Below are 21368 nucleotides of genomic sequence, written 5' to 3' on the forward strand. Positions count from 1 at the left end.
TCAGCTACTCGCTTAGTGGGACAAAATATCTAAAAATTTATAAGTTGTATGCACATATATATCTATACTTACACAAAAATTAATGGGCACCTGTGTGTTTGCACAGATATATGTCTATATTTGTTCACACACACACACACACACTTTATATTTATGCACATAAATCTCTTTGTACGAGCAAACTCTCATTCTACACACTCACGACACACAGATATGACAAGCGTCCGGCATAAATCTCTTTACACACATCTCTGTATTTTTGTATTTGCATGAATTATATTTTATAGGAACAGATTTATATATACTGCGGTGGGTTGGCACCCTGCCCAGGATTGTTTCCTGCCTTGTGCCCTGTGTTGGCTGGGATTGGCTCCAGCAGACCCGTGACCCTGTGTTCGGATTCAGCGGGTTGGAAAATGGATGGATGGATGGATGGATTTATATATATATATATATATATATATATATATATATATATATATATATGTGTGTAAATCTCTCTACACACACTACATATACATATTATACTGTATATACACACACATACACATTTAATATATGGATAAAGAGACAGATATACACACACAAATTTGTACGTGTGTGTGTATATTATATATATATATATACACATATCTCATATATAATGTATAATTTGATAAGCATCCACATAAGTCTCACTCTTTACACTCACACATCTATTTGTATACCGTTCTTGTGTTTGCATGTATTACTACTCTAGATATATAGATTTTAAATCTACACATTCACACACACACAATACATACATACCCGTCCATTTGTATACTGTATTTATGTTTGCGTGAGTTATACTCTACATATGTAGATGTATACATTTCACCTGTGCGCTTTATGAATAAGGAGGTCCAGTGCCATGCTAAATTTGTTCCAAACTACAACAATATACAAATAATTACCATCTAAGCGACCACCACTTCTTTGATACCATTTCATCAGTTCTGTGGACTTACTTTAAATTTGTTCATTGGGGGATGTAATTCAGTCCTTAAAAGGAAAACAAACACAAGGCATGAAGGGAAATACTGAACAATCAGCACAAGAGCAGGGCACAGATACCGTCAGATCTGAGAACCCGACTCTGCCTGGCTGGGCAGACTACCCGCACACTGTCGTGTACATTTTTCAATATTTCAGTTGCTTTACATGTAAACAGAGACAAATAGTGCTTAAAAAAAAAAAAAAGTTGTTGAAAATAACATCAAACGTGCCCTCCGATGATAATTACAGTGACACGTACCCAAAGAAGTTGTGTGGCCCTGGCTTTACAGTCCGCGGTAATCGCATTCCCGTTTTCACTTTGATGCTTGCATTGTTCGGCGCTCTCTAATTTGGGGGTTGATTCGTTCCTGGATGGGATTCTTGATTTTCTTAAGCTCACAGCTGAGCTCACCGCCTTCTTCCTACATGGTGGTGTACTCAGCTGCTTGGTGTTTTCTATTTAAAGGGTGCTTTGATTTCCTCCCCTCCTGGTTCCACTTTTGTCGTTTATGTATTCTCTCTCTCATCGTATTCTTTTCCTCTGCTGTATTTTTTATCTATTCTTTTGGTTGCCTTTGTAATCGCATTGCAATGCTTTTTCTGTATGACTCTGTATCTACTTTTTCTTTATTTATATGTGCTTTAGCCCTGACCCAGTTGCCTTTTCTGAAGCACATTTTCACAGAATTTGTACATTTTCACACATTGATTGGCAACTGTGTGGTGTCTGTAAAGACTGCTTGTCATTTTTTTAAGATTTAAAAGTAAAAAAAAATATAAAAATAAAAAGAGCACCTATCAAGAACTAAATTCAAACTCACAGTAAAAAAAAAAAAAAATTGGGTTTTGAGTAAGTTTTCAATATTAAGTTTAAAAATCATTGGAACATTTATATGCAGTGAAAGAAATGTCAAATAAGTTCACTGAAACAAACTAACAAATTCAGCCACTTTCAAAAGTCTGTTTGCCGGAGTGCCTGTAATAAAGCATATTAAAACTTAGACAGCACTGAAAAGGCTTTATCCCGATCCCAATGTGTTTATATATAATTATACAGAGATATATAAAAGATACCATGTTTAAGTATTATTATTATTTTCAATATCTTCAATATGAAGATCTCATATACATTCCCATGAATCCTGCGATTACTGCGGGGTCTAAATGATTGCTGCCCTGCTCACAGTGACGTTTCAGAGTCAAAGGTCAACGCTCACTCTATGGCTTGTACTCTCTGAAGAGCTTCTTTCAGTGAGGCAACGGAAGTGGCAAGTCCAGTCCAGTCTCTAGGCACCCCCATATGTGCGTCTCCCTGTCCCACTTCCATGGGACTTTAGGGTCAGGCTCGGCTTTATCACAGTGCGAGTCAAACTGAAAAGGCGTCAAAGCCTTTATTGAAGTTTACTGAAGGACTGAATGGCAGGCAGAGAAGCAGCGGTGTGTGGAGATCGCCAACTGGTCAGGCACTGGAAGACTTCACCAGCCACGTCCTTCAAAAAAAAAATTCCAGATGAAGTTTGGCTTGTAACATTGGTGGTTGCAGGACAAGATTCTCCAAGTAAAACAAAAAAAAAAAACGAACAAGAGATAGACAGCACTGGCAGAGTGCGTGGAATGGGGTTCAAAGCAGCTGTGCCCCTGCAGTCCTTTCAGCCCCCATTGTGGATTCCCTGCAGACGTGACCAATGAAGCAGTCTTTAGAGCAGAGGTATGTGCTCTGGTCAGGCAAGGCCTTGAAAGTAACAGTTTGTTGGTTTCCACCAATTCATTCAAGTAGGCATGATCCGCAGGAGAAAGGGGAAAAAAAATGTCAAGGTAATGAACAAGGGGTCTTTAAAATGGCGTCATTGTCCTGGACATGGTAAACCCGATAAATTCGGGATAAACTGAAATGTACAGCGACTCTTGTGACTTCAAGGGAACAGGGATTTCAGGACAATAAGTCATCTACCGATTGTTGCTCCAGAAAGGAAGGCGAGTAAAACGCAAAGTGCAACACCTCTCATAGCCCCACATAGCACCAGAGTTCCCAGTAAAGCACTCCTGGGAGTTTGTAAGACTACGAGAGTGGTCCCAGCCAGGCCGGACGTCCGTTAAAGAAGAGGATGGAGCAGTGTCCGTCAGAAGTGGCCAGGGTGTGGATTTTTCATTTGTACCCTCATGTTCTGAATGCTGGCTAGGATTTTCTTCTGGTGGCCGGCTAAGGTCACCCCAATCCGCAGCAAGTCTCTGTAAGACAGATAATAAGAAAGGAGAGGACTGTTAATTTAAAGACACGTGAAACCCAAAATGCAATACGACGAAAATGGAGGAGGGTTTCTTGAGGGAAAGAAAAGTGTAAAGTAATACATGGTGGCAATTGGATCGTTAATTATAAATACAAATTGGGGGATGGTGTCCTACAGGACGCAACCTCTGAAAAGGATTAATGGGATTAAGTTTACACAACATTCATATCATCTAAGCAATGAGCAGAAGCAATTAAAAAAGAAAATAAAATGTTAGGTTATAGCATAAAAACTGTTGAATATAAATCTGGGACATTATTCTCCGACTATACTGTATAAGGCACTAGTGAGACCACTTCTGGAGTACTGTGTGCAGTTCTGGGCACCACACCACTGGAAAGAGAGCAGCACAGAGCAGAGCAGCCAGGAGTATCCCAGGACTTACAGACATGTCCTAATCCCACAGACTCGCAGAATTAAACCTGTTTAGTCTCAAACAGATGTGACTGTGTGGAGACCTAATCCAGGTCTTCAAAACTCTCCTTGGCATTGACAAGTGAGATCCAGCAGAATTCTTTCAACTTAATGGTGGATCACATACTTGAGTACACCACTGGAAATTGATAGACATGCATTTAAGACTGAAGCCAGGAAGCACTTCTTTATGCAAAGAGTCGTGGGAATCTGAAACAAACTATCGAGACATGAAGTTGAAGCAGAAACCTTGACAACTTTTAAGAATCTGGATGAGATATCTGGACAGCTAAGCTATTAGCTAAACAAACGGGCTTGATGGATTGAATGACATCCTCTTGTTTGTCAACTTCTGAATGTTATGTTCGAAGAAGAGGCAGAGCATTGCACATCAGCTCATCAGGTACACACAGGTGCACGTTATTGGTGATGTGATCTTTATGAAAGCCTACCAACACTACTTTATGAAGCCAACTAAGAAATTGGTGTTTTTAATCTCCTGTGTATCTGGTATGAGTAATATTAAATGTACAGATTTGGGTGTATTCTTCATGATATCCTATAGAACAGTATGCCTAAAATAAGCAGAACTGAGACCAGAATGAGAGTGACTATCAAAATAAAACAAAATTAAATGGGTACTAACAGATGGCAAACAACTCCATTTAATAATAAAAAAAAAGAAAATCCATTAATACATTTAAATCAGACCTCCACCAACCAAAAAAATGACAGGTTTGTCCCCTGTGAAATTTTGCTGGTAGACAACATTCACTTTACAGCAACATTATTACACACCAGAGGAACTGAATGCGGTAGCAGCAAACGAGAAGACTGGAGGCAATACTCACTCTGTGGAAATTTGGCTGACTAAATCAAAGTTGCTGAACCCTGCCTGGACAAAGCTCTCCTCGTAGCGTCCCATTTTGATCGCTCGTAGCCATTCGCCCACTGAGCTGAATGAAGAGAACGGGGGAAGGCGCTGGTCCAGGAGTGGATGGGAAGGCCTAAGGGACAGACAAGCAAGTAGGTTAGTCATGAGGGGTTAAAGGAACTTTAAGGGGATGTGTTAACAGCTGGGGAGGAAAAGCCCCTGCTTTAGTAAGGTGAGCCCCACACTTCAGGCATCCAATTACAGCACAGCTTTTTAAACATTTAAGAACAGAAACAAGTGGACTTAATCTTATCTATGTAATTAGTTCTTTTACTTTTAAATATACAGGATAAGGAGTCTGCACTCTATGTACACATGCAAATGCTTCTTGCATATAGATCTTTTAAAATATTTAAATAAATATTACATAAAGTATGTACGACTATTCATCACATGTTGATTAGCATATGCAGATAAGCATTTCAACGTCTATTTAAACTAGCGTGGTGCTGAGGTGTCACAAATTGCATGACTGTACTCGGGTCCTAATTTAGGATCCTGATGTGGTACATTGTGTGGTCGGTGTGGCAATGTGCTGTATCAGTGCACGCCCCCAACCACCTCCTCTATACATGCAACAATAATGGCTTTATAAAACTGTGTATACCTATGTGTATTTACTGGATATGAGAGTATACATATACATACACACACACACATATTATACACACACACACACATGCATATATACACACACACACACTTATACACACCTGCACACAGTATTTGTGCATGAATTATCTAAACAAACATACACCGATACATCCAGGAAGCATACACATGCATTACATGTAAATACCTACATACCACACATACATATACACGTATACAACATATAAATTACTACATTTGCTAATAAATTTTGAATCACACAGCTGTTTGAGTGTGTGCAAGAGGATGTCCTACAATGGAGAACAGACCCATACAATTTTAGTTCCAGTCTTCTGTTTGTATGGAATCAAACTGAAATTTGTGAGGTCAGAAAGTGAATGAATGGAGAATGCCCATAAATATTATTTTAAAAACACATAATAATAAAAGTGATATCATAGTAAGAATACTAATGTTACAACTAATGACACAAACAATACTAAAACTATTAACACTAACAATGAACTTCTACTACTATTATTCTATAGGAGTATACAGTATATACAAATACAGTACACTACATATACAAGCACATATAGAATAAATAATGTTATGCAATATAATACAATATTATGCACATTTACAGTTATGATGTCAAGGCCAACATTAAACAAAACAATAGCAACCCAATGCCCGAAACATTTTCCCTCATTTCTTTCACCTATATCAAGACATATTTACAGTACATACAGTACATGTCATTGGTGGATTGGATCAGCTCAGGCTTGATCCCAAGAGTCACTACTATTTTATTTTATTTATTTTTTTTTTTTTTTAAGTTGTCTGTGTGACGTATTGTACATTTCAAGTGTTTTACATTAAATATAAAGCAGGAGTCTAATTATTCCTGTTGATTTCTTGAATTGGACATACTGCCCTTAAGGCTGAAAGTAGTAAAAACAAAAACACAAAACTGCAAACCTCAAGCCAGTCCTAATTGACGCAAATCAAAAGCAGAGAGCGGACTGAGCCCTGAGGTGTCTCAAATTGTAGGAGACGGCAGGATGCCCACAAGGTGCCAGAGGTGCAGGTTTATCAAGAAAGCCGAGTGGTCTTTTGTGCCACCCTTTTGGATGGTACAATTCTCTTCCTTTACCCAGGAAAAGCCAAGTGAGGGTAGGACGCCAGATTTGTTGCGGCCAGGTTTCGGTCCCTCGGGCTCTTTGCGTGTCATTGCTGCTTACTGTCTCGAGACGAGATGCTTATCAGGACACCTCATCTCCCTAAGGTATGCTAGCCTTCTTTTGCCAGAACAGCTGCCCTGGTGCAATCTCGCTCAATTAACCCCGACCCTAAATTACATACTCAAGGTCTGACACTAAAACTGGATTTGCATGTCCTTGTTCCAATTAAGAGAACTGGCAGTACTTTAAAAAGCCATTAAGGGATTACGCTTCAGAGTGATTTGGGCCTTTTTTTGGGGGGGTGTGCACACGCAAGCATCCTGGATGTTTGTTTTGCTTTTTGTTTGCTTGCAGATAAGCCCTTTTTTTTTTTTAACTGCTAGATAACATGGATTCCTAAGTTTACACAAACTGGCTTTGCCAAGGATAAGCCTGGGCTTTTACAGCCGTGACCCTTTGCTTTTGCCCACTGCCCTGTCCTTGAGTTTTTACAGCTTGCAATCTCTAGATGAAACAGCAGAGTCTCTTAATGCACCAAGGGGGCTGTGAAATGGGCTGTGCTTGTCAGCTTTGCTCCGTTTGAAACAAACCCACATTAGCAGGCCAGTACCATTAAAAGACTACCATAAAATAAACGCCAATCCATATACTGAACTCACCTATGCTGCTATTGGCGCAAAGGAGCCGGCAAAAACGTTATAGGTGACAAAAACCCACACAGCACAAGGATGAACATGCAGACTCCACAAAAGACAACAAACAAGCTGGGATTTGACTACATGTTGGCTGTCCAACCTATAGAATGATAACATAGGTGACACTTGGGCACTGAATTTGGTCCTGCCAGCGTCAAATGGTTCATAAATTCAAGACACCCTCCCCAAGTAAGTCAGGCTGACAGTCACTTGGGGTCTGCAACTGAACCAGCAAGCTTGTAGTTGCTGCACCACACTGGCAGCTCCATGTATGGTGACAGCAAAACCAACTTTTATGTTTCAGGATCTAAATGGAAAGATTTTTATAGTCCCTTTTTTGACGGACTACTATCCACCACAAACTGGGACAGTTCCGCAAGGTCAAAAATGCCCAAGTTTGTTAGAGAAAAATCTGAAACTGTCCCTAAAGGTAAAAAGATGCATACCCTCCTCCCTCACGTGACACAACCTTGAGGCTCGCAGGGTTACGGATCAGCTTATCCAGGGCGCTGACAATCTGCGTGAAGCGTGGCCGGGCGTTTCGCTCCTTCTGCCAACAGTCCAGCATGAGTTGGTGTAGAGATGTGGGACAGTCAGGTGGCGGAGGCAGCCGGTAATCTTGTTCGATGGCATTGATGACCTGTAGTAGGGTGCAGGGAGGGTGTGGAGTGGAGACAAATACCAATTTTAAAACACGCAGATATAAATGCATTTCAAAAAAACATTTGCTTTTAATTCATCCCACCATGTACGCTAACTTGTACCTCATTTATTGAAAAGGTCTTTACTACTCAGTATCTTCACATAGGTAAAGTGTCAATGCTACACCTGACCAAGTTGATCTGTTTCATTACTTCACCCCTAAGGGAAAAAGCCTTCCTATAAATGTTGAGTGAAATTCAGGGCACCGCCTGATAAGACGCATCACTGTTCATTCACTCTGGGAGCAACCAAAGAATGACAAACAAAGGGTCGACCAAAATGAAAAGATTCACACCAATTCTGACAAGTTCAGTCTTTTCTGACAACTGTTCCTCTTCCCAGATGGAAATACCAACAATCTGATTTGCTAGTGAAACTCAGGGCATGTCTACATGGCTTAAATGGTGTCTAGAGTGGGAGTGACCAAGAAGAAAAGGATGAGTAATTATGGACCACAATGAAAATAGAGCATCTGAAATTCCAACCTTCACCATATATTTCTAGTCAACCACTCCGACCCCAAATGACAGGTGATTAAAATGTAAGGCATCGCCTACAGTGGCTCACCATTGTCTAGTTAGAAACCCCGGGGTGAGTAACAAAGGGTTAATGGGGTAATTAGCTGTTAATTGTCTAACTGAGTTTAATACTAGGCATATCCTCACTTCACATTCCTACCACTAAGGTTGCGCACGACCTGGTAATCTGGTATTGAGAGACAATCTTCAGATATTGCCTGTTAACTGATGTGCTAAATCCATTTGAAACTTACAATGAGCCAGATCCTGACTTGGCAGCAGCGTCACAGCCAGCCCTGGGTGAGGCATCAACACCTGCACATTGTAATTACCAGTTAACCTAACATGTTTAACATTTGTAGGAAGAAGAGTGGAACACACACAAAACTCGGGAATGGATTAACCAGGTTTGAAAACACCCTACTGTGTCCAAATATCTACATTTACTGTACATCTAGGTGGCTCTCTTAAAGGATACCAGATTGACTCAAGGCAGTTAAAAACCCACATCATTTCAAGTCTCCCTCTGCCAGCTGTCTCCAAAGAAGTACCCATCACACCTAAACTCAAGGCCTTAGGCTGCCAAATTTCTTGAAAAAGTAATCTTAGATCCACCAAATGCTCCACTCTCCTCCACTACTTGGGAGCACTAGACATATATTGTCTCCATAAGAGGAACTGAATGTGGTGGAATGGCCTTGGTGCGTACAACAAAACTGTGTTGGTCTAATGGAAACTCACTGGTTTCAGAAAGGTATGACCCTATTCTAATTCAGTTGATGATTCATCTGTCTTGTTTTGACTGGGGCAGTGGCACTTCTGGGAGTTTCAGGGGCTTCTATTGTACATAGCCCTTGATCTCAAAGCCCCAAACCCTTCTCCCAAAAGAGTAATGCAACCTCCCCTTGCTTTTGGCAACATCATATGTATGCCATATATGAAGTTCTGAAAAGTATAAACCACATCTCGAGGTGGAATAATACACTGACGAGGAGGCAAAGCCCCATCAAACACCAAAAATGCCCCCATCCAAGGGTTTTAAAGGCAAAATGCAAAGTTAACTGGCATTTTTTAGCGAGTCACTAATGGATCATTAAGTTGCTCTTCCAAAGTGGTTCTTGGAGAATAAGTTGGGAATCCACCCTGAACAGGGCATCATTCCATTACTCACACACCTCCAGGCAAATTTAAAGTTGCCATTTAAGCTAGCATGCCCATCTTTGGCTGTAACCTGAGCAAAGCTCTTGAGGGCATGAACCAAACATGCAAACCCCAGACAATAGGCGCTCTAACTAGGCATTAAACGTCAGGTCAAAGCGCTGTGACCCAACGCCCCACCACGTGAACATATTCTATTCCACAAGAATCCTCTGATATTTTTATAATAAAAGAGCTGCAGCAAAATGGATACGTACATCTTGGTTAGACATGTCCCAGTAAGGCCTTTCACCAAATGACATCACTTCCCACATGACAATTCCATAACTCCACACATCGCTTGAGGAGGTGAACTTGCGGAATGCAATGGCCTCTGGAGCCGTCCACCGTATTGGGATCTTGCCACCCTAGAATAAGATGATAAATTAGTAAATATTTCAGGACCAAGGTAGGGCTGGGATTCGGGGTAAGTAGAAGACATTTGATATGAGTATGGGATCAGGCAGATGTCTGTGTAGAGTTCAGAGGTCACCTGCTTAGAGGACTATGGGGTGGGATTAATACGATTAAGGAAGGAAGGGTTTTGTTAGGCTGGCATTCAGAGGTCAGCATTTGACAAAAAGCAAAGCAAAAAATTTAGAAAGCAGGGCAACACTGCCTGGGGAAATGGTCAGAGGTCAAGTCTTCCCAGACGGCTACTTTAAACAGGGGTCAAAAAAGACAGAAACATTGTTATGACAGAGAAGAGGACATCGAGTCTCTCCAGGTGAGAGCTCAACATTTAGGCCAGGGGTTCAGGCTTACCAGAGAGCTTGTATAGGTGGGGTCTGAGGAATTCTCTTCTAAGAAGCGTGACAACCCAAAGTCAGACACCTTGCACACCAGGTTGCTGTTCACCAAGATGTTACGGGCGGCCAGATCACGATGGACATAGCTCATTTCTGAGAGATACTTCATCCCAGAAGCAATCCCACGCAACATTCCAACCAGCTGGATTGGGGTAAACTGCCCATCGTTGAGCTGAAACCAAGAAAAGTATTACATTCCATTAGCCTTCAAGTGCCCCCCAGAGTAATCAAAACCCTTTTAGACTAAGATAACCGAATCCCAGCACTAGGGTCTTACCCGCAGGAAAGAATCCAGAGCGCCATTCTCCATGTACTCTGTGATGATCATGACTGGGCAGCTGTTTGTGATGACTCCCTCCAACCGGATGATGTTAGGGTGATCAAACTGGCCCATGATGCTCGCTTCGCTTAGGAAGTCTCTCCTTTGCTTTTCTGTGTAGCCTCCTTTGAGGGTCTTGATGGCCACATAGTTCTCTTTCTTCCCGGGGACCTTCAAACGGCCACGACACACCTCACCAAATTCACCTAAAAGTCCAAAATCATGTTCAGTTCAAATGGGATGCACAAGACAAAATTTATTCAGATAAAACTGAAGAGGAATGGGCTACTTAATACGATTACACTTTTGGTGTATTCTGCTGCTAGATACGCGGTACGACCTTATCGAAAGATCTTGGGCCATAATACAAGAACATTTCACCAGGCTTTCATTACTTGCAGCCTGGTCTTCTGCCAGTCACTTATCAATGATCTTTTGTTCAGGACCTAACTAACCAAGTTTCTGACAGAGAGATTCCACCAAGACAGAGGTACAAGGCAAAAACATCCAAATCTTTACCTGAACTTGGCAGCCCAAGCCATTAAAAGAGGCTCTAAGATGGAAAAGCGTCACCCAAATCTACATTTCTCATCTCTTTAAACTCTGGTCCTTTTCTAGGTGACCCCACAACAATGTGCCACATCCCGAGTAAACGTGACAACCTGATAAAACAGCCAAGTGGCACCTGCTCTACATAAAGAGTGCCTCTCGTAAAGTAAAGTAATAACTACCTCATTCTCATCCCTCAATAAAGAAAAGCGATGACAAATGACAGTGGCATTTCCCAGCCCAGGGGGCACAGCATTGACATCTCTGATGGCTAAAGGTTAATGTGTTTCACAACAAATGGAATACAATCTGAGCTCACTGTAAATGAGTTAAAGATTTCTGCTAAATGACTTCCAGATATTGTTGATTGCACATTACTGAGGACAAACTGGGCGTTTTTCGCATTACCAAAGAAAAAGGAAACAAAGCAAACGAATTTTCTGCAATATGATCACGGAAAATTCCGAGTGAAGAGTTCTTCCATACTTGCGTCTCCGTAGGACACGTGGAGTTTATTTTACTAATGAGCCCTTGAAGCCCATGGCCCAAATTGGGCCTGTGACTGGCAGGGTTGAACTAACCAGTTGGTGTATCTTCACCCAACCAGAGGAGAGATGTGGAAACATCGACCAGCAGTCCAGAGAGACACAGCCACAAACACACTAAATCAGACCTACTCACAACCCTCTTTTTGAGTCAAATCTAAGCAATTTCAACCACATCTGCTTTCAATATTTTCCCCTTTCAGTGTTTTTTTTTTTTTTTTTTTTTTGTGGGCAAAACAAGAAATATGTCAAAAATGTTATTTTGTTAGAACTTTCCGCAGTAGAATCAATGCAACAATTTGCCCCAAAGCTTCATCATTAGCTGATTTAGACATTTCATAACCACTTGGCTAATGATGCAGTTTCACCCCATAATAAAAGAAAAGAAAATCTGTCTCCATCCATCTGTTTTTTAAATCAAAAACAAAAATCAACACCGGATACAATGAAACATATAAAGGCAGTTTATTTTTTTATTATCTACTTAGACGGCGACAGAGTGGTGCAGTGGTTCATGGCGCCACCTCCCAGATTCAGTGTCCGGGCATAGCTATTGTTCAAGTGGAGCTTGAACGTTCGGAGAAGACCAGATCCCGGGTTTCCACCCACATCAAAAAGACTTGCAGGGCAGAGTATCTGGCGACACTAAAGTGTGAGCGAATGTGCCCTCTAACGGACTAAGTGGTGTTTGCTGCATTGCACTACTGGCTGACAAGATAGCCTCAGGCTCCCCCCATGACGATGAATCAGATTAATTGGGTTTGATAATATTATATAGAGACGGCGCCCCTGAGAGGACACTGAGCAACATTTTGCTTTCTGGAGAGAACTGTGGTGCACACCTTAGATTTTCAGATGAGAACTAGATACTATGACATGCACCTATGCATCACTTTCTGTTAACAGAATGCAATATTTAATAGCTTGATGCTGTGCACACAGTTACACTCTAAAATAATGGATATTGTCAGCAATGCTAACCACTGCACTACCATGTAGTGAAAGGTAATAAAATCACTTTTCCCAGAAATATCTTCTGCACAGGTCAGACTATGATGTTCACAATATGCAATTTAAATGTTGCAATTCACTCTATATGGCGCAGTGGTTGACCCAGTGTGCCAGTGGATTTGACCAAGCAAATTTTGTCTTATTGTAACAACAATGACAATTACAATGTTATTTAACCCTTTGGGGTGCATGGTAATCTCCACAGTCCGCGGCTGTAGATTATCAAGTGTATCTGCACTTGACTGGGCAACAATATACATGCAATGAAAATGTGGAACATGATTGGCTCCCATATGCTGTGTGTGAATAATAAGCTGGCTGCAAGGTAATAAGCAGCTGTGAGTAGTTAGATAACCAATTTAATTACCTTTTACTACACAATGGCACAGTGATTAGTGCTGCTGTTTCGTAGACCCAGTAACCGGAGTTTGAAGGTTTACTCTTCTAAACTTGTCAGCATCCATTTTTGTAGAGTATATTTGAGTCTGGCCAATACTTGGATGGGAGACCAACCAGGAAAAGCTTGGGATGTTGCTGTGTTGTAAAAATGGTGCTGTCATTTGGAGGAGACGTAAAACTGAGGTCCTGACTCTGTGGTCATAAAAGATTCCTGAGCATTCTACTGTATGTAAAGAGCAGAGTGTATCCGAATAGCCTGACTAGATTGCCCTTCATAGACTAGTCATTCCAGCCTCCTAATCATCCCCTGTCTCTAATTGGCTAATTATCTCCCACCCCTTCACCACCTAACAGCTAATGGGTGGTGGGCATACTGGAGCAAAATGGCTGCTACTGCATCATCCAGGTAGACGTTGCCCGTTAGCGGTGGTCGAAATGGCTCCCAACTCTTAATGTAAAGTCCTTCGAGTAATGAGAAAAGCACTATATTAATGTAATTAATTATTATTATTATTATATTAACAAAGATTTAAGAGTGTAGCTGTAAACATAGATAGTTAGCAGTGAATTGTGATAACTGTATATGATGCAAGGCACACACAATAGTATCTGCCGCTCTTCTGAAAGTAGATCGTTTTCCAGAAAAAAAAAAAAGCAACGCCCCTCTGGGGTTCTGTAATGCAAGTATATATTTAGAAAAGAGCAATTTTAGCTGTTAAATGAATTGCATTAAATATGCTTTTTAAATGGGACAGCACACAATGCCTCACAGTGTCATGGGCTACGATCAGGTGTGTGAGAACCGTCGGTGTGACATTTGCATGTCCTCCTCACAACTGTGCAGTTTTTTGTCTTGATACGTCCACGTTTGTTAGACTCACTGGGGGGTCCTCTGTGTGTTTGTGTGTAGAAATGGGCACTGGCTGCACCAAGATTTGCTCCTAAGTCTCTCAGCCCTGAACTGGTTTTGCAGGTCTGACACTAACACAACATTCTCAGACACTTTAATTCAATTTAGGGTTGAGAAGAACAGGAGCTTATCACTGCAGCAATGGGCACAAGGCAGGAGCCAGAATATTGTTAAATTAAAGTTATTAGCTGGCTTTATATAGTGTCTTTCCATACAGTCTTAAGAAATCCGACAAGTAGAGCACAACTGCCTTTACAGTGTTATAGCTGGAGCCCTGGAGCCATGCCAGGTCACTGATGGAAATTAAACCATCAATCTCATTGTCAATTCAATCCAACTTGACATCTGGTAATCATAATGCCTTTCTCTCTTGAAATTTTAAGTGGACATCTAACATTATAGCACACTGTAAGACTGTTTGCATGCTGGTGACAATCACAAAGGTCCATAATGCTCTACTCATCCAAATATAACATAAAAAATGGACAATGTCAGACTTGAGCAGACACTATCTTCAGCATTCAGTTGCCTTTAATTCTTGAGAGAGAAGGGATGAGAGCCGACAGATGGTGAGCAGATTAAAGGGCTTTTCACACTACAGCATGTATTCACCGAGCTTTTCACACCCGGCAATTCACAAACATTCTTCCCCATTTTTGCTGTACTGCAGGTTCCCACTTTCACAAAAAATAAAAATCTATGTCAGTGTGCAGCCATCATTTTCTTATAATGAGCAAAGAAAGCAAAACCTAGACTCCAGAATACAACAAAAACCTAAACAGTCAGGAAGCCAGCAGAACCTATCAGGGGTTTTGAACCCAGGATCTCACACACATTGTAATGAGATTAGAGGTTCAAGCTTTGGTGTATTCTAGGCAAATAAAAGAGCAGCATGGCCTCTAGCCAAATGTGTTACACTCAAAGCCTTTTGCAATACTGCTATTATATTATCTGTGGACCTCAACTCTGAAAGGTGCAAACTAGCAGTCAGAGGGCTAATAGCCAGACTTGCAAAAGCTTTAAGCACCTTTCATTCAGACTGTTACTCTTACACAGGAGTCAGGGTCTGCATGTGGCAAAACAGTAGGAACAAGATGGAGATCAAAATTAATGTTTCTGGATTTTCATTGGTAACCTTGGTTTACCACAATCTACCTCTGTTTTGGTTTTATCCACCAACTAGTAAAAGTGAAGCTGTGTGATGTCAACATGACTCCAGCAGACCCTGGGATGAAGGTCAGCCACTATTCTCTGATAATAGTCTGGCATATGCAACTGAAGGAATAGTTTGAAAGGTTAAATATGACTGACTCCAGTCAGGCTGTACATGTCAGGTCAGGTCCAGTTGGGGAGCATGCACTGGCATGGCACGTTGCCACACCCACCACATGACGAAACAGCTCGGGATCCTGGTTGGTAACCCACCAGGCAGACACGCGGTCCAGTCTCACCCCAAGCAATGACCATTTACCTATCTGCCGCAGCCAGGTGTTACATGGACGTCCCCTTGGCCTGGTCTAGCCATTTGGGTCTTCAACAATGAGGATTCTGTGAGCTGGATCACGCTCAGAGAATCGCATCACATGGCTGTAGTGCCGTAACTGACACTCCCTCACAATTCTGGTAATGTGCCACAAAGTTAAACCAGTGGTACCCAAGGATTCTCCGGAGAGACACAGTAACGAAGGAGTCTAGTCTTCATCTCAGGTCACTGGATAGCGTCCATGTCTCACAACCATAAAGCAAAACAGGAAGGACCAGGACTCTAAAGACTTGGACCTTTATTCTTTGGCATAGATGGAGAGTGCCACACACACCTTTCCAGCGACCTCATGATCCCCCCACGGTCTCCCAATCTGTCTACTGACTTCATAGGAAGAGTCACCAGAAACAGGAACGTTGTTGCTGAGGTAAGTAAACCTCTCAATGTAGTCGACACTCTCCAAAGACAGACATGCTGCTGATGGCTGTGCCCAAGAGGTCATTAAACGATTAATGCGAGGATTAATTAATTTTTATATATATCTATATATTACATATACATATATACACATATATAGACATACACATATATACATACAGTTAGGTGCATAAATATTTGGACAGAGATGAGATTTTTCTAATTTTGGTTCTGTACATTACCACAATGAATTTTAAATGAAACAACTCAGATGCAGTTGAAGTGCAGACTTTCAGCTTTAATTCAGTGGGGTGAACAAAACGATTGCATAAAAATGTGAGGCAACTGAAGCATTTTTTTTAACACAATCCCTTCATTTCAGGGGCTCAAAAGTAATTGGACAAATTAAATATCTGGAAATAAAATGTTCATTTCTAATGCTTGGTTGAAAACCCTTTGCTGGCAATAACAGCTTGAAGTCTTGAACTCATGGACATCACCAGTTTCCTCCTTTTTAATGCTCTGCCAGGCCTTTACTGCAGCGGCTTTCAGTTGCTGTTTGTTTGTGGGACTTTCTGTCCGAAGTTTAGTCTTCAACAAGTGAAATGCATGCTCAATTGGGTTAAGATCAGGTGACTGACTTGGCCATTCAAGAATTTTCCACTTCTTTACTTTAATAAATTCCTGGGTTGCTTTGGCTGTATGTTTTGGGACACTGTCCATCTGTATCATGAAACGCCGCCCAATTAATTTGATTGCATTTAGCTGGATTTGAGCAGACAGTATGTCTCTGAACACCTCAGAATTCATTCGGCTGCTTCTGTCCTGTGTCACATCATCAATAAACAAAAGTGTCCCAGTGCCACTGGCAGCCATGCACGCCCAAGCCATCACACTGCCTCCACCGTGTTTTACAGATGATGTGGTATGCTTTGGATAACGAGCTGTTCCATGCCTTCTCCATTATTTTTTCTTGCCATCATTCTGGCAGAGGTTGATCTTGGTTTCATCTGTCCAAAGAATGTTTTTCCAGAACTGTGCTGGCTTTTTCAGATGTTCTTTAGCAAAGTCCAATCTAGCCTTTCTATTCTTGAGGCTCATGAGTGGCTTGCATCTTGCAGTGCACCCTCTGTATTTACTTTCATTAAGTCTTCTCTTTATGGTAGACTTAGATATCGATACATCTACCCCCTGGAGACTGTTGTTCACTTGGTTGGCTGTTGTGAAGGGGTTTCTCTTCACTATGGAAATGATTCTGCGATCATCTACCACTGTTGTCTTTCGTGGACGTCCAGGTCTTTTTGCGTTGCTGAGTTCACCAGTGCTTGCTTTCTTTCTCAGGATGTACCAAACTGTAGATTTTGCCACTCGTAATATTGTAGCAATTTCTCGGATGGGTTTTTTCTGTTTTCGCAGCTTAAGGATGGCTTCTTTCACCTACATGGAGAGCTCCTTTCACCGCATGTTATCTGTTCACAGAAAAATCTTCCACATGCAAGCACCACACCTCAAATCAACTCCAGGCCTTTTATCTGCTTAATTGATAATAACAACGACGGACTTGCCCACACCTGCCCATGAAATAGCCTTTGAGTCAATTGTCCAATTACTTTTGAGCCCCTGAAATGAAGGGATTGTGTTAAAAAATGCTTTAGTTGCTTACATTTTTATGCAATCGTTTTGTTCACCCCACTGAATTAAAGCTGAAAGTCTGCACTTCAACTGCATCAGAGTTGTTTCATTTAAAATTCATTGTGGTAATGTACAGAACCAAAATTAGAAAAAAGTTGTCTCTGTCCAAATATTTATGGACCTAACTGTATACACATATATACATATACACATATACATACATATATATACATACATATATGCACACACACAGTGCATCCGGAAAGTATTCACAGTGCATCACTTTTTCCACATTTTGTTATGTTACAGCCTTATTCCAAAATGGAGTAAATTCATTTTTTTCCTCAGAATTCTACACGCAACACCCATAATGACAATGTGAAAAAAGTTTACTTGAGGTTTTTGCAAATTTATTAAAAATAAAAAAAAATGAGAAAGCACATGTACATAAGTATTCACAGCCTTTGCCGTGAAGATCGAAATTGAGCTCAGGTGCATCCTGTTTCCCCTGATCATCCTTGAGATGTTTCTGCAGCTTAATTGGAGTCCACCTGTGGTAAATTCAGTTGACTGGACATGATTAGGAAAGGCACACACCTGTCTATATAAGGTCCCACAGTTGACAGTTCATGTCAGAGTACAAACCAAGCATGAAGTCAAAGAAATTGTCTGTAGACCTCCGAGACAGGATTGTCTGGAGGCACATATCTGGGGAAGGTTAAAGAAAAATTTCTGCTGCTTTGAAGGTCCCAATGAGCACAGTGGCCTCCATCATCCGTAAGTGGAAGAAGTTCGAAACCACCAGGACTCTTCCTAGAGCTGGCCGGCCATCTAAACTGAGCGATCGGGGGAGAAGGGCCTTAGTCAGGGAGGTGACCAAGAACCAGATGGTCACTCTGTCAGAGCTCCAGAGGTCCTCTGTGGAGAGAGGAGAAGCTTCCAGAAGGACAACCATCTCTGCAGCAATCCACCAATCAGGCCTGTATGGTAGAGTGGCCAGAAGGAAGCCACTCCTTAGTAAAAGGCACATGGCAGCCCGCTTGGAGTTTGCCAAAAGGCACCTGAAGGACTCTCAGACCATGAGAAAGAAAATTCTCTAGTTTGATGAGACAAAGATTGAACTCTTTGGTGTGAATGCCATGCGTCATGTTTGGAGGAAACCTGGCACCATCCCTACAGTGAAGCATGGTGGTGGCAGCATCATGCTGTGGTGATGTTTTTCAGCGGCAGGAACTGGGAGACTAGTCAGGATAAAGGGAAAGATGACTGCAGCAATGTACAGAGACATCCTGGATGAAAACCTGCTCCAGAGCACTCTTGACCTCAGACTGGGGTGACGGTTCATCTTTCAGCAGGACAACGACCCTAAGCACACAGCCAAGATATCAAAGGAGTGGTTTCAGGACAACTCTGTGAATGTCCTTGAGTGGCCCAGCCAGAGCCCAGACTTGAATCCGATTGAACATCTCTGGAGAGATCTTAAAATGGCTGTGCACTGATGCTTCCCATCCAACCTGATGGAGCTTGAGAGGTGCTGCAAAGAGGAATGGGTGAAATTGGCCAAGGATAGGTGTGCCAAGCTTGTGGCATCATATTCAACAAGACTTGGGGCTGTAATTGCTGCCAAAGGTGCCTCGACAAAGTACTGAGCAAAGACTGTGAATACTTATGTACATGTGATTTCTCAGTTTTTTTATTTTTAATAAAGTTGCTAAAACCTCAAGTAAACTTTTTTCACGTTGTCATTATGGGGTGTTGTGTGCAGAATTCTGAGGAAAAAAATGAATTTAATCCATTTTGGAATAAGGCTGTAACATAACAAAAGGTGGAAAAAGTGATGCGCTGTGAATACTTTCTGGGTGCACTGTATATACCGTGTGTATACATACATACATACATACATACATATTATATATACACACAGTACTATGCAAAAGTTTTAGGCAGGTGTGAAAAAAATGCTGTAAACAAAGAATGCTTTCAAAAATGGAAGAGTTAATCATTTATTTTCATCAATCAACAAAATGCAGTGAATGAACAAAAGAAAAATCTAAATCAAATCAATATTTGGTGTGACCACCCTTTGCCTTCAAAACCGCATCAATTCTTCTAGGTATACTTGTACACAGTTTTTGAAGGAACTCTGCTGGTAGTTTGTTCCAAACATCTTGGAGAACTAACCACATATCTTCTGTGGATGACTCGCATCCTTCTGTCTCTTCATATGTTCCCAGACAGACTTGATGATGTTGAGATCAGGGCTCTGTGGGGGCCATACCATCACTTCCAGGACTTCTTGTTCTTCCTTACGTTGAAGATAGTTCTTAATGACTTTGGCTGTATGTTTGGGGTCCTACTGCAGAATAAATTTGGGACCAATCATACGCCTCCCTGATGGTATTGTAAGATGGATAAGTATCTCCCTGTATTTCTCAGCATTGAGAACACCATTAATCCTGACCAAATCTCCAACTCCATTTGCAGAAATGCAGCCCCAAACGTTCAAGGAACCTCCACCATGCTTCACTGTTGCCTGCAGACACTCATTATTGTACCACTCTCCAGCCCTTCGATGAACAAACTGCCTTCTGCTACAGCCAAATATTTCAAAATTTTGACTCATCAGTTCAGAGCACCTGCTGCCATTTTTCTGCACCCCAGTTCCTATGTTTTCGTGCATACTTGAGTCGCTTGGCCTTGTTTTCACGTCGGAGGTATGGCTTTTTGGCTGCAACTCTTCCATGAAGACTACTTCTGGCCAGACTTCTCCAGACAGTAGATGGGTGTACCTGGGTCCCACTGGTTTCTGCCAGTTCTGAGCTGATGGCACTGCTGGACATCTTCCAGTTTCAAAGGGTAATAAGCTTGATGTGTCTTTCATCTGCTGCACTAAGTTTCCTTGGCCGACCACTTCGTCTACGATCCTCAACGTTGCCCGTTTCTTTGTGCTTCTTCTAAAGAGCTGGAACAGCACATCTTAAAACCCCAGTCTGCTTTGAATTCTTTGTCTGGGAGAGACCTTGCTGATGCAGTGTAACTACCTTGTGTCTTGTTGCTGTGCTCAATCTTGCCAAGACATGAAACTGTCTTCCACAACCTCACCTTGGTAGCAGAGTTTGGCTGTTCCTCACCCAGTTTTAAGCCTCCTACACAGCTGTTTCTGTTTCAGTTAATGACTGTGTTTCAACCTACGTGTGACATTAATGATCATTAGCACCTGCTTGGTAGAATTGGTTGATCATACACCTGACTGTAATTCTACAAAATCCCTGACTTTGTGCAAGTGAACCTATAAGAATTGATGCTGGTTTGAAGGTAAAAGGTAGTAACACCAAATATCGATTTGATTTCGATTTTTCTTTTGTTCGCTCACTTTGCATTTTGTAAATTGATAACAATAAACAATCATTATTTATATTTCTGAAAGCATTCTTTGTTTACAGCATTTTTTCACACCTTCCTAAAACTTATGCACAGTACTGTATATTATATATATATAAATAAAAACTTTGTTAAACAGATTTACTCACAGATGATCAGAGGTTCATAAAAATATACTTCAGAATCAGCACAAGACTATTTTGTACACTATACCAGAGTTTGTAACAAAAATACTGCAGAAAAATGAAGCCAGCCATCACAAAGGACAGATTGCTAAACCCTATTCATCGCAAACTGAGAAATATATATATGCAGAAATGAATTGTGAACAGTATTGAATTTGTAAGCCCTTGGAGGCGTATGCCTATGAATA

At 41.3% G+C, this 21368-nt stretch overlaps 1 protein-coding gene across 2 annotated transcripts in view; it reads right to left on the reverse strand.

The window, feature by feature from the left end:
- Positions 1–1548: 1548 nt before the first annotated feature.
- Positions 1549–21368, reverse strand: part of LOC114648940 (ephrin type-B receptor 4a-like) — a 74532-nt gene continuing 54712 nt past the window's right edge. Inside the window, exons 11-16 of one of the 2 annotated variants that reach the window (XM_028798295.2) lie at positions 10627–10874; positions 10306–10521; positions 9759–9908; positions 7593–7763; positions 4571–4726; positions 1549–3246 (exon numbers count right to left, since the gene is read on the reverse strand). In XM_028798295.2, coding sequence (XP_028654128.1) covers positions 4595–4726; positions 7593–7763; positions 9759–9908; positions 10306–10521; positions 10627–10874 — 917 coding nt within the window. In that variant the 3' untranslated portion in view covers positions 1549–3246; positions 4571–4594. Of the gene's footprint in view, positions 3247–4570; positions 4727–7569; positions 7764–9758; positions 9909–10305; positions 10522–10626; positions 10875–21368 lie in introns of both variants that reach the window. The other variant, XM_028798294.2, reaches the window with a different exon arrangement.

Source organism: Erpetoichthys calabaricus, chromosome 3 (genome assembly GCF_900747795.2).
Source record: "Erpetoichthys calabaricus chromosome 3, fErpCal1.3, whole genome shotgun sequence".
Taxonomy (NCBI): domain Eukaryota; kingdom Metazoa; phylum Chordata; class Cladistia; order Polypteriformes; family Polypteridae; genus Erpetoichthys; species Erpetoichthys calabaricus.